Source organism: Electrona antarctica (assembly GCF_951216825.1).
Source record: "Electrona antarctica genome assembly, chromosome: 8".
NCBI lineage: Eukaryota > Metazoa > Chordata > Actinopteri > Myctophiformes > Myctophidae > Electrona > Electrona antarctica.
Genome location: NC_136789.1, coordinates 5,012,887 through 5,025,527, shown reverse-complemented (window position 1 = coordinate 5,025,527; position 12,641 = coordinate 5,012,887). Strand labels below are relative to the sequence as shown.

General features: G+C 43.6%; 1 protein-coding gene across 3 annotated transcripts in view; it reads right to left on the bottom strand.

Annotated features, from left to right (window-relative positions):
* LOC306928488 (vacuole membrane protein 1-like) overlaps nt 1-12,641 on the bottom strand; it is an 84,510-nt gene that overhangs the window by 67,323 nt on the left and 4,546 nt on the right. For all 3 annotated transcript variants that reach the window (XM_079508647.1, XM_079508649.1, XM_079508648.1), the window contains one exon: nt 6,000-6,110. In XM_079508647.1, coding sequence (XP_079364773.1) covers nt 6,000-6,110 — 111 coding nt within the window. The remainder of the gene's footprint in view (nt 1-5,999; nt 6,111-12,641) is intronic.

Genomic DNA, 12,641 nt, shown 5'->3' with positions numbered 1-12,641 from the left:
AGGGGTTCCCAGAATGACTGTGTCAGTAACGACAATCGCCTACTGACAGGTCAGTTTGTGGAACCCATACTCTCAAACCTGCTAGGCGCTCGCAGAGATAGTTGGTGCTAATTAAAGCTGTGCTGCTGGTAATTACCAACATAGCCCAAACTTAATTTCAGGGGGCTTGCTGGGGAAAATCTGTATATTCTACACAAACCTCCTCTGCAACATGTAATTTGGCGATCCTAAAAAGAAGCTGAATATAGAAAACTACAGAATGTGTCTTTATTTAGATGAGCCACTGGTTTATTTTTGAAAGACAAGGGATAGTAAATCACGACTCATAAACAGGCTATAAACACGACCAGACGTTTTTCTGATCCTGCAGTACAACATAAGTTACATAACATAGTGTTAATATTCAGAAAAACAAAACAACTAATAAAACAGCTGAAAACTGACAGAGGGAGACACCAAGAGACAGACAGAAAGGGATAGAGAAGCATAGTGAAAGAGGAGAGGCGGAGAGTAAGACTACCCTGATTGCTTTTGTGTAAACAGCAATGTGTACAGCTTCAATTTTAACAACTTTAATTCTTTGTTGCTGTGGATTTAACGTCGAGCACAATGACTTTCAAGCTGCCCATAATGACTTAATGGCAACAGCCATTACTGAAAGTAATTTAATGTGGGGATGACTCAGATGAGATCTCTTCAAAAATATTTACAGAGTCACTCATCGCTAAACCCGTTCCCTGTGTATGAAAAAGAGAAGAAGAAAAGAAGGTATGAGAGCAGTGACATTAGGCTAGTACTGGTAAACAAATGGTTTTCAGCTTGTGGATGATTCAACCACTTCCAACGGATTATAATGACCTCCACTGTCAATGTAGCCGATACAGTCACAGGTGCAGTTATGTGCTCCTGTGTGTGTGTGTGTGTGTGTGTGTGTGTGTGTGTGTGTGTGTGTGTGTGTGTGTGTGTGTGTGTGTGTGTGTGTGTGTGTGTGTGTGTGTGTGTGTGTGCATGCGAAAATAAAGAAGCGATTATAATCTTTGTCTCACAACCATTCCTGTCAACACACATTGATTGCCCACAATCTTAGTAGGATGTGAACATAGAAGACACAGGGGCATCAATCTTAGTAGGATGTGAACATAGAAGACACAGGGGCATCAATCTTAGTAGGATGTGAATATAGAAGACACAGGGGCATCAATCTTAGTAGGATGTGAACATAGAAGACACAGGGGCATCAATCTTAGTAGGATGTGAACATAGAAGACACAGGGGCATCAATCTTAGTAGGATGTGAACATAGAAGACACAGGGGCATCAATCTTAGTAGGATGTGAACATAGAAGACACAGGGGCATCAATCTTAGTAGGATGTGAACATAGAAGACACAGGGGCATCAATCTTAGTAGGATGTGAATATAGAAGACACAGGGGCATCAATCTTAGTAGGATGTGAACATAGAAGACACAGGGGCATCAATCTTAGTAGGATGTGAACATAGAAGACACAGGGGCATCAACAATCTTAGTAGGATGTGAACATAGAAGACACAGGAGCATCAATCTTAGTAGGATGTGAACATAGAAGACACAGGGGCATCAATCTTAGTAGGATGTGAACATAGAAGACACAGGGGCATCAATCTTAGTAGGATGTGAACATAGAAGACACAGGGGCATCAATCTTAGTAGGATGTGAACATAGAAGACACAGGGGCATCAATTGCACAAATCATTGAGCAGGGAAGCCGCCACTTCTATTCTGTGGTCTGTTGTTCTAGATAGGTTTTTATTGGCTCCCTGTCCCCCTCTAGTGGTATCTCCACAGCCCTGCATCAACACCAGAGCCACCCCTGTGAATTTACTATAGATTATATTTTTTCCATTTGTTGCGCTCAAAGCACTAACGTACTGTAAGCTGTGATACAAAAATATTCCAGTCATGTCACTGCTAAGAGGTCACAGGGAGTGGGGTACGATGGCACCACCCTTTCTGAAATTAGGAAGTGTGCCTCATTGAAAGACGTTAAATCACTGAAGGAAAGGGGGGGAAAGAGAGACGCATGATGACATTTGTAAAGTGCAGGAAAGTCATATGACAACACTGAGTCACATGATGTCATGTGAGTAGAACACTTTGTCTAAATGAAGGACTAGAGTGCCTATGCAGGATCTGAATAGTGAATAGACCCAGTAGTATTCATGCCCAGAAACAGCCTTTCTACAATGTAATAAGAGAGGGCCACGACTACAGGCAGAAATACAGGAAGAGCTATAAGATTACAGAATATTTGGGCCATGGTGCAGTATATGTCCCTGTTTTTCTTCTTTCTTTTGCTCTTATTTTGAGGAGACAAAGCATCGATTTGAAGTTTTGAAAGTTGATTTATGACAATCATCAACTTCTCTATTGTTACCCTTTTTGTTTTACTTCTCAGCTGTTTTTATTATCTATATTTGCTCACATTCACATAACTACAGAAAAGAGCTGAAATGCTAGAGGCAAGAATTAAACTTGTATAGTTTGTGTAGCTATTCTGAATGACTACATAATAGGCTACACAATATATTCAAGGTCTTTCAGATTGTCTAACAGCAGACTGGCAAATTTACACCTAAAGACTAATGGCACCCTCTACTGGCCATTAAAGCTCCTGGCCTATTTTTTCAATACATTTCCTGAGATGACCTTAAAGGGAATTCAATTATATGAAGAATATAATGTATTTTTTCTCCAAATGTAATGATTATGCCAATTAATTCCTCCCACTGCTTGCCACTGCTGGCTCACTTATCAGTGAGGAGCCCCCGCTGGGATGACATAGCGCCTCAATCCAAGTCCTCCCGTGCAACATTCCCCGCTGACAGGTGCTGCCCCAGCCCGTAGGGGTGTGTGTAAAGACAAAGATAGATCACCCTACCTGCCTGGGTTCCCTCCCCAAACGGAGTTAATTCATGTAGAAGCTCAGCATGCCGGGTGTACCATGGTGATTGGAACCCTTAGACTCCATGGTGGTGGACAGGTATTTTCCCCAGCACCTCTGCCCGATCTCCCAATTTATATTATATGAATTCAAATCATGATTAGAGCTTCCGCCACAGTGGCAGCCTTTAGACAGTTTTACTGAGCAAGTTTCGCAATGAGGCTACTTCCTACTTCCTGTAGTACACAACTACGCATGCATCAAAGATTAAATGCCACATCAAGATAATAGGTGCTGTGCTTTCACAATGCCTCTGATAAACAGCAGTGTGCGAAAGAAGCAATCTGAGCCACAGAGTAGATGTAGTAGATAGAGTAAACTATATTACTAGTACGCTTCTGAGCTAACGTGTGGTTTCCCTGATGGTGTAAGGACATTAAACCTGCCTGTTCTAATATGTTGGAAGTTGGAACCCAATGGGAACATCAAGGCTTTTTTTGTGTTATCCTTACTTGCTGTTCTGTTTGCAAATTGTTAATAAAATATTAATTCACTCAATCAATCAATCAATCAATCAATCAATCAATCAAGATGACTAATGCATATCCACAGATCCAATCTGTTAATTCTAGCCTCGGCTCAAATCTAATTTTGCAAACAGATTTTTTTTTCTCCGTCTCATCTTTTATATTAATAATTTACTTTTTTTTGTTACTTTTTTTTAATGGAGTCAATGACATTCAAATCAGTCTGAAACCTTGATCAAATATGGAGATAACTGACGTCACAGTACTGACGTCACAGTACTGACGTCACATGCCATAGGCTTTGTCATCCACTTGGAAGCTACAGTTAGAGAACATACAGTAACAGTCACCCCCAATGACATGAGCCTTTAACAGAGAAGCTTAGCTGCACTCTTCAATTACACTAACCTGGGCTGGGTTTGTGCTTTTTAACCAGCAGTTAAGGTTGCCATTTGTGGATAGGACACAAATCCTATATAAACAAGGATTTCCTCTATAAAACACAAAACACAACAACTCTGGGTTCATGTTCTATTAAAGTGCGTCACTTCATGAACCCACTGACCCATCAGAAACTGCAGCACCAGACATGACCTCTAGATGGTATCATCCTACTTTGGACTGTCTTGTAGAAAAGTAAGCTGCGCCACAACTGAGGAAAAAAAACAAAAAAAAAAACACTTCTCAGATTACATTTGGGAGTGAAAAGTTTGGCATTCCAAAACACACAATGGAGGACAAATACTTTAACATTTTCCAGTTCATCCTCACTGGGGGCAAAAAAGGGACACAACTGCGACCGTGGACTCCTAGATGACAGATGGGAGCTCACTGTAGGTAATACGCTGAGCAGTAAAGACAACCAGATGTTGTGAAACCCTGTTCGCCAGCCCCCTGATCAACAACACACAGAGAGGAAGGGCCCTGTTCGCCAGCCCCCTGATCAACAACACACAGAGAGGAAGGGGTGAGCAGAACACAGAGGGAGGAGGAGAAGAGGGGCAGCGACAGAGTTACAGAATGTACGAGAGAATAGTAGGAAGACTGACAGAAATTAGGAAGGTGGGACGAAGAACAAGTAGGGGAGGGAGAGAAAAATATAAAGTGAGATTGCGAGAGAGTAAGAGAAACAGCAGGGAGCAAAGCCTAATTTAAAGTAGGCCTGCATACGACCACATAACCTGATGCGTTGAAAAATGAAAATGTTGTCCATTTTTTCTTTGTGCAGTTGCACGCCTAAGTATAAATTAGGTTTAAGCGAAGGTATGACAGGGAGAGTACTCCGAGCAGTGAGGGAGGGGAGAATGTTTTTATCCTTGTGTGCCCTATGGATGTATTTAAAGACCCAGCTAAGGGGGAGGGGCCAGTGAGCAAGGACAGCGGAGCGGAGGAGAGGAGTGATTTAGTGGTAGAATATAAACTTAGCCACGTATTTGTTTTGATCTTTTATCTATAAATATTTGCTACTTAATCACCAAGTAAAATTTACTTTATGAGCATACTTTATTAATACACTTTTGAAATAAAAGAAACTCAGAATCACCTGTAATTCTGCTATAACTCTGGGTGAAAGTTTCACAATACTGCAGTGTAGACAAATATGTGGGTTCAGGGTCTTTCAGGTTTTAGTTTATATTGCGGACCCACCAAACCAAACACATTCAGCCATGCATCACTCAACTGGAGGTCCCCAACATCAGTTAGTTAAATGATTATGACAAAATGAAGTCCAACAGTATTATCTGAATGACTAATATTTCGCGGAAATGTTTGTCAACACTATTCTCTCAGTTGTTATGAGCAGCACTGATCAAGAGTTAACCGTGCCTAACGTAAACAAAGCTGTGTACACCAGGCAGACAACCAACCTGCACATTCATGAGCCAGAGCCCATAGGCTTGTACTCTGATGTCACACACACAAAATGAACTCTGCTGTGCTCTCGGAAACTTACACAAATACAATTAAAAAAACTGACACCTTTTGTCATTTTTTTTAATATAAAAAAAATGAAATGAATAAATAAATATTTGAATAGAGGTATGTTTTTCTCTGGGTTGTGTATAGGAAAACATATTTTTTTGGGGGGCAAACTGTAGTACCAGAGTTGGCCACTATACTCGCAGACCCCCCTCCCAGTCCTAGGGGCTTGGTGTGCACTCAGTCAGAGGGGTCAGTGAGTGCGCTTGTTCCTGGACTGCCTGTCAAAACAGTGTGGCTACCCGCTGGAGAATTCAACACCGCCCCATTCTGTGCGCGTGTGCGTACAAAAACGCAAAAAAAAGAAAAAGAAAATGCACTCACAAACGTGTACTCCCCCCTCCAACACATGGGGAGTCTTCCATAAGCTTTTAACTATGTTGCTTGTTGTGCCCATCATTAAAGCCTTAGCAACAAACCCACATAGGCTAAACACTGACTTTAAGACCTACGTCAATGCATTATCATCCACTGTAATTACGTTTGAGCCCCTGTCATAAACATGCATGGATCAAACAGCTCTGGCGCAGCAGCAATACGGAGAGTGTATTAGAAATATTTCCTTACCAGGTAAAGGAGGAAGGTGTGCAGGCCGGTGCCCAGACCCACTGACGAGAGGATACCTAAGCCTACCCAGTAGGCACACCACAGGAACTTCTTCTCCATGTCGCGCACATGCTAAGGAGGCCATGAGAAGGGGACAGTCAGGCACGGGGTAGAGACACATGCTTGGAGTGAGAGCAAAACAACATGAAGGACACACACACACACACACACACACACACACACACACACACACACACACACACACACACACACACACACACACACACACACACACACACACACACACACACACACACACACACACACACACACACACACACACACACACACACACACACACACACACACACACACACACACACACACACACACACACACACACACACACACACACACAGAGGAAGGAGACAAGAGGCAGGGCCAGAGTGAAAGTAGGTGCGAGAGTGAAAGTGTGCAAAACAGAGAGGACCATAAAGGGTGGGAGAGGGCAAGTGAGTGGTAGAGAAAGAGAGAGAGGGAGAGAGATATTGAGAGGGAGAGAGAGAGAGATCTTGAAGCAGAAGTTGTTTAGGAGTTTTAGAGAACAGAGCCGTAGGGTAGGAGTGTTCAGCACACAAGAATAGAATCATTATTCCTTTTGCTGGTAGCCAGCTCTTACACAACTGTTAAAGGAAGACAAGCCAAATCTCTCTCTTTCTTTTTCCTCCACTGTTAATCTCTCCATTTATACAGATCCACGAGACCGCCTCCCTCAGGCTAGAGCAGGTTGTTTTCAGGAAGAGGCATGGATTGTGTAGGTTACGGGAAAAATGGGGGGGGGGGGGGGAGGTTATTGGGAACGTACTCCATTTCCCAGTGAGCCATGGGGAAAACAATGAGTCACAGGAAGTGCAGTACCAGCCACAGCCAATTGTTTAGCATTGTTCCTGAGAACTGTTTACGCATTATCTCAGGACTTTTATAGTCCACAACTTTTTTTGTGTGAATACAAAATAATTGTAAGTAAGGTGTGGAATAATATTTCTGGATGATATTTCTGAGAACAGACCGGTGTCTAATCAAAGGCTGAGAACACCTGCGCATCCTGTGCTGCTTGGTTTTGTGCTGTATCAATATGGCAGCCATGTAAACAAACGCACAATGGCCGGGTTTCCCAAAGGGATTTTGGGTCATTCGTAGCTTATGCAGGTGTGTAGCACATGCCTACTAAGGCCGCCAGAAGGCCGCATGTAGCAGGTAACCCGTTTCCCGAAAGGCTTTACGTGCGACCTAACTGGCTTTGGGAAACACCACTTGCGTAGATTCTCTAGACTAGAGCATAGCCTTACTGTCTCCTTAACAGCACGTAAGGACATGAATTAATTTAAAAGCAAACCAGTTTCCCCGAAAGCCTTCTTAGGTGGCTTTTAGACGAGGATGGTGTTCATAAGAAACGGCAAAATAAAGTATCGTTTGCTGGGGTCCTTTTAGACGAGAAGGGTGTTCTCAGGAGGTGAAAACGCATCAAAGTGAAACCACCTCCCAGAGTGGAAATCTTTGAGAACGCCGTTTTATCCCTTCTCCGTGTAAACAGGCAAAACGGTGAATCCGCAAAACTTATGACATCATGGCTCACGTTGGCTCGCAGCGCATATATTATTACATTGATGCATAATTATGATATAATGGAGTTCCTGAACAAGCCTCCCCTCCTCGCCTACAAAGCGCTGCTCATCAGCGATGGTGAATGTAAAACCATGATGTAAATAAAATGCCTTAATTGTGATAGGTGGCAGCCGCGGCAGCAGCGTTTATGTAGCCTAATGTAGGCCTATTATAAAATATATAACCATCCCGTGGCGCGCTCTGCCTGCATGCTCTGGGCTGTCTGTCACCATCACCCTCCCTACTCCCCAGGTGATTAAACAAAAAGGAATCACCCTCCCCTATTAACCTATTAATTAACATTTATCTCAGTATTATTTATTCCTAACTTTAATCTGGTAGCGTTTTTAATATGTGAGAAAATAAAGTGACCGCAAAAATCGCGAAAAACTGTCCACTGTGAGGCTTGAACTCACGGCCAATGGGGACAATGGTCTCGTAGTCTAACACCTAACACAGCAAGCTATGTAAGTCATTGAAAAGTGGGGGTTGAAGTGTGTACTTGTAGTGTGTGTTGTAGTGTGATTGACACGGGGAACAATGAAACTGTTGCGTGAAGGGGGAGCTGGCTCTTCTTCTTGTACATAACGTGGGTGACTGGTCTATTTGGCAGCCCGTTACCGCCACCTAGCGATATTATAGCGTTTTCATAAAGTGTGCGTTCTCGTGTAAAGGGTCAATAAAAACTGAGAACGCAACGGGACTTTGCCGTTTTATCTGGAGACCATCGTCGTCTGAAAGGGGCCTTAGACTACGCACTACTGTTCCACCCAGCAATTTGAAAGAGCGACCTGGGACGCTAGTAAGACCCTTCTCAGCGATATGTGTGTTCTTAATCTCATAATGTGCTGAACCATGTACAACCCAGATTCGGCACAAACAAGGGACTAAATTCTTTTCGCTCCTATGCCACCAAAATGTGGAACGCCCTACCAACAGTCATTAAGACATGCGAATCCCTTGACTCCTTCAAAACCGCTCTCAAAGGGCACCTACGGACGGCTGCAATTCGAAACTGGCCCCTGTAAAATCGGAATCCCTCAAACACGGACGCAAGGACAACACAAGAGACGGTCGCGGCCACACAGCCAACTCAAGGTATGGCCACTGAGCCGACTTGGGGACCCAACGCAAGGACAACACAAGAGACGGTCACGGCCACACAGCCAACTCAAGGTACGGCCACGGAGCCGACTTGGGGACCCAACGCAGCTCCTCCAAGGAAAACAAACAAATGAACGGAGCTGAACGTGAATCCCCCCCACCGCCCACCCCTTTTTTTCCCTCACTGTATATGTTTCTTTTCCCTTTTTACCTCCTTTATGATGAATTCCTGTTCTGTCCTTTGTCTATATAGAAGTGTCTATTTGTACGTCTCTAAATGTTTTTGATGATTTGAACATGGTGGACCCTATTGGAAACAAGTGTAATGCTTAATTGGGTCGTCCACTCACAGTTAACAGCCTTTGTATTGAGTTTGTGCTTGAAATGTACTGTAATTCTGCAAACTGTTAATACATTTTTCAATCAATCAATCAAAGCATCATCTAGAGAACTTTAGCTAACTTGCCATATTTGTATTATTTTTTGGTTAAGTCGGCGTCGATTGCTAGGGTTCTCTGACCATAGAGTTATAAAGGATAGAGTGAGGACCAGAGCGACAGCCCCGCCCCTGATATTCATTTCAATAGAAGTTGCTCAGTGGCGTTTTGAAGCACCCGGAAGACTGACGGAAGTACCATTATAACTCAATGGCTCGAGCGAGCGGAAGTTGAGAGCGGACTTCAAATTTGAGGTCTGCGTTACGCACATGACGTCACTGAACGTCCGTCCACCTCCATGAACGTGCTGCAGTTCCACTTTTGGCCAGTAGGTAGTGGCAGCTTCAACGTTAGCCAGCCCTTCAGGGGGCTTGTCTCCGACCAGTTACGTGCGTGCTTATGCTACATTGTAGCGTGTTTTGAGAGAAGCGCTTATGTGCACCTTTCAGAAACACCGTGACGTAAGGAACCATTCGCACGTATGCGAGAAATAGACAATGCAGTAACCGAAAATTGATTGTATTTGTTCTTTTCCAAGGCGACCGTGTTGCACTGGACGGACGGCCACACCTGGCATAAATTAATGGAATACTTTAATTACCGTAAGCAATTAAATACTTTCTTTTGTTGTTACTTTTATTAAGTAATTTAGTGAGTAGTGTAATAAGCGGGATAATTAATGACTAACGGTCATAATTTAGAAATTTTCAACAGCCCACAACCAAAGAACCGACGATCGCAGCCACACAATGTCTTCTCTGAGAGAAAGAAAAGACAAGCGTCTGTCACAACACACATCATTTCCCCACATCCAGTTTATGTTATGGGCTCTGGTGGGACCTTCTAAATAAGGGATTCACTGAAAAATACTGCCGGTTAGAAAATGAATGAATGAATACCTGGCAGTGCAGTGAGTGTGTCCATGTGGGCACTCCATGGCCCTGCCCGCCACCGCGGAGGTTGTGGGTTCGAATCCACCGTGGTGCATCCGGCTTTATTGAGCGTCTATACTCTATAGTATACGAACACAATTGGTGATATTTGTCACTGGGTGGACGGAGTAAGACGAAGGCTCTACGTCCTCATTGACAAGTTGACAACACAGAAATGTGTTTGTGGAGGAATCTTTCATTAAAGATGGAGTGCCACAAATTTTTTCCACCCTAAAACATGATCATCAGGTATTATTATAATATAAGGAGGAAGAACTTTTTCCAAAAAGTGTACAGTATTTGTTAAAATCATGCTTTTATGTGGGCCTGGTTTGCCTGGTGGGTGGTGATGGGTGGTGATCCACCTGAACTGAAGCCGCACCCACAGCTGTAGTTGTATGATAAAGGGGGAGGGGTTAGAGGAGGGGCTGATAGTGTGTTGTCACTATATTACAGTTTATTTCATTGGCCCGTTTGACTGTCAAGGGTACAGCCTCCAGGAAGAAACCCTAAATACAAAGTCAATACAACATTGCACATAAAAACGACTCCAGGGTGTCTAATGAAGTACTGTCACCTCATAGACACATGAGAAACTGGAAAAATACAAAAATTGTGGCACTCCATCTTTAAACTATTGTCAGTAGAGCACGGTTAACTCAGGACGTTTGTCCTATAGTATTTGGACTCTACCACGGTAACAAGACAACTCACCCTTTTTGCCCCTCCAAGTGAGTTGTCCGGACATCTAACCCCGAACGTCCGGACAACTCACCAGGGGTGAGATCTTCACTTTCGGGGGTGAGATGTCTTCACTTTCGGCCACTTTCGGGGTGAGTTGTCTTCACTTTCGGGATGAGTTGTCTGACTGAATATGTAGCCTTTGAGCACTTTTATATACTTAATACTTAATATACTCCTTAATATAATCTAGATTCATTCAACCTTATCTTCCTGAATTACGGCATAGATCCACTGTTCTTGATTTCTCTCTCTCTCTGTGTGTGTGTGTGTGTGTGTGTGTGTGTGTGTGTGTGTGTGTGTGTGTGTGTGTGTGTGTGTGTGTGTGTGTGTGTTTCTGAAGAAATGTGTAAAACTGTTGGCAAATTGGCCATAAATATGTTAATATTACCTGAACCCCTCCTAATTTGTTTACTCCAGATGGCTGAATGGTTATATAAGGTCACTTGTAATCTCTCAATATTGCTTTGCTATTCAGATGTAATTCAGTCAGTATAAGTAGGCCTATTAGAACTGTGATTGATTGATCATGCGTGCGTTGGGAGTGCAGTCTTAATTAGCAACTTTGTACAGCCGTGAGACTCTGCCTTTGAAGCGCAAACATTATCCACAAACGACCCCCCCCCCCCCCCCCTCAATGCTGCATAGAGAGTGAGAGAGAGAGACGCTCTACTCCTATTTTTCGCGCAGACGAAATGAAAGCCTGGGTATCGAGGCTACTCTACTCTTTACTTACAACAGTGTTTCACCAGATTTTACTGTTAAATAAATAAATAATTAGCGCGACTGCGCACGTCTGTAGGAACCGATAGTTAGATCCGAAATTGAATTAGGCCTACTGTAATGAGTGTCAGGGAAAGTAGGCTACAGACAACTCACCCCGCAATGTCAGAAAGTGAAGACAACTCACCGGGGTGAGTTGTCCGGACTTTCGGGGTGAGCTGTCCGTCCTTTCTCGCCCAACTCGCCCCAGCGGAAATTACAGACAACTCACCCCGCCATGTCAGAAAGTGAAGACAACTCACCGGGGTGAGTTGTCCAGTATTCTTACCACTAGGGCTGCCAACATTGGACTGGGTGGGGGTGGGGGTGGACTCCCCAAACGGGGAACTCCCCAAACAGGGATCTGGGTGTCCTGTGTTCCAAATCCAGGAGAAATCCAGGGGAAAGGACAATGCAGGGGTCCTGCAGGAGATTTGGTTGGATCCAGGAGTGTTGGCAGCCCTGCTCTACCACTACTGGAAAGAGGTATTGCATGAAATTGAAAGGGAAATATCTCGCCTTCCTAAACAAGCTCTCCAATTTTGCTCAATAGTATACACTTCTGGGCTTGGAACCCGAGTTCAAAACCCAGGTAAGGGCATGAAAGTTGCGGAATGCAGCTTTAAACATTGTAAAAGGATATGTCCACCGCGTAGTATGGCTTTGGGCAGGAAAGAAACAGAATCAAGCTCAATTTATAGGCTTGTCTACCATTTAGCATCCGTTTTCTGCCCAATCAATATCGATGGTTTGGTGCAGCGTGGGGAGTTATCAGTGGACTTGTGCAATTGATTCAACTAGGTACTGAACTGTATATACTTTTGAGTAATAAAGCTCTGTGACAAAACAACCCCAATCCATAATGTGTTAGTTAGAGGTTATGCCAACAAGTCTGCCTGAAATATAAAGCAAGCTCTAGGCACTCAAGGTTTTTAAAAATATATAAACTATCAGCTTCAGCTTGTGACTGCAACTTGTTCCTGTTCGCAGATGACTCGGCACTGCTAGTCTCGGACAGGAAC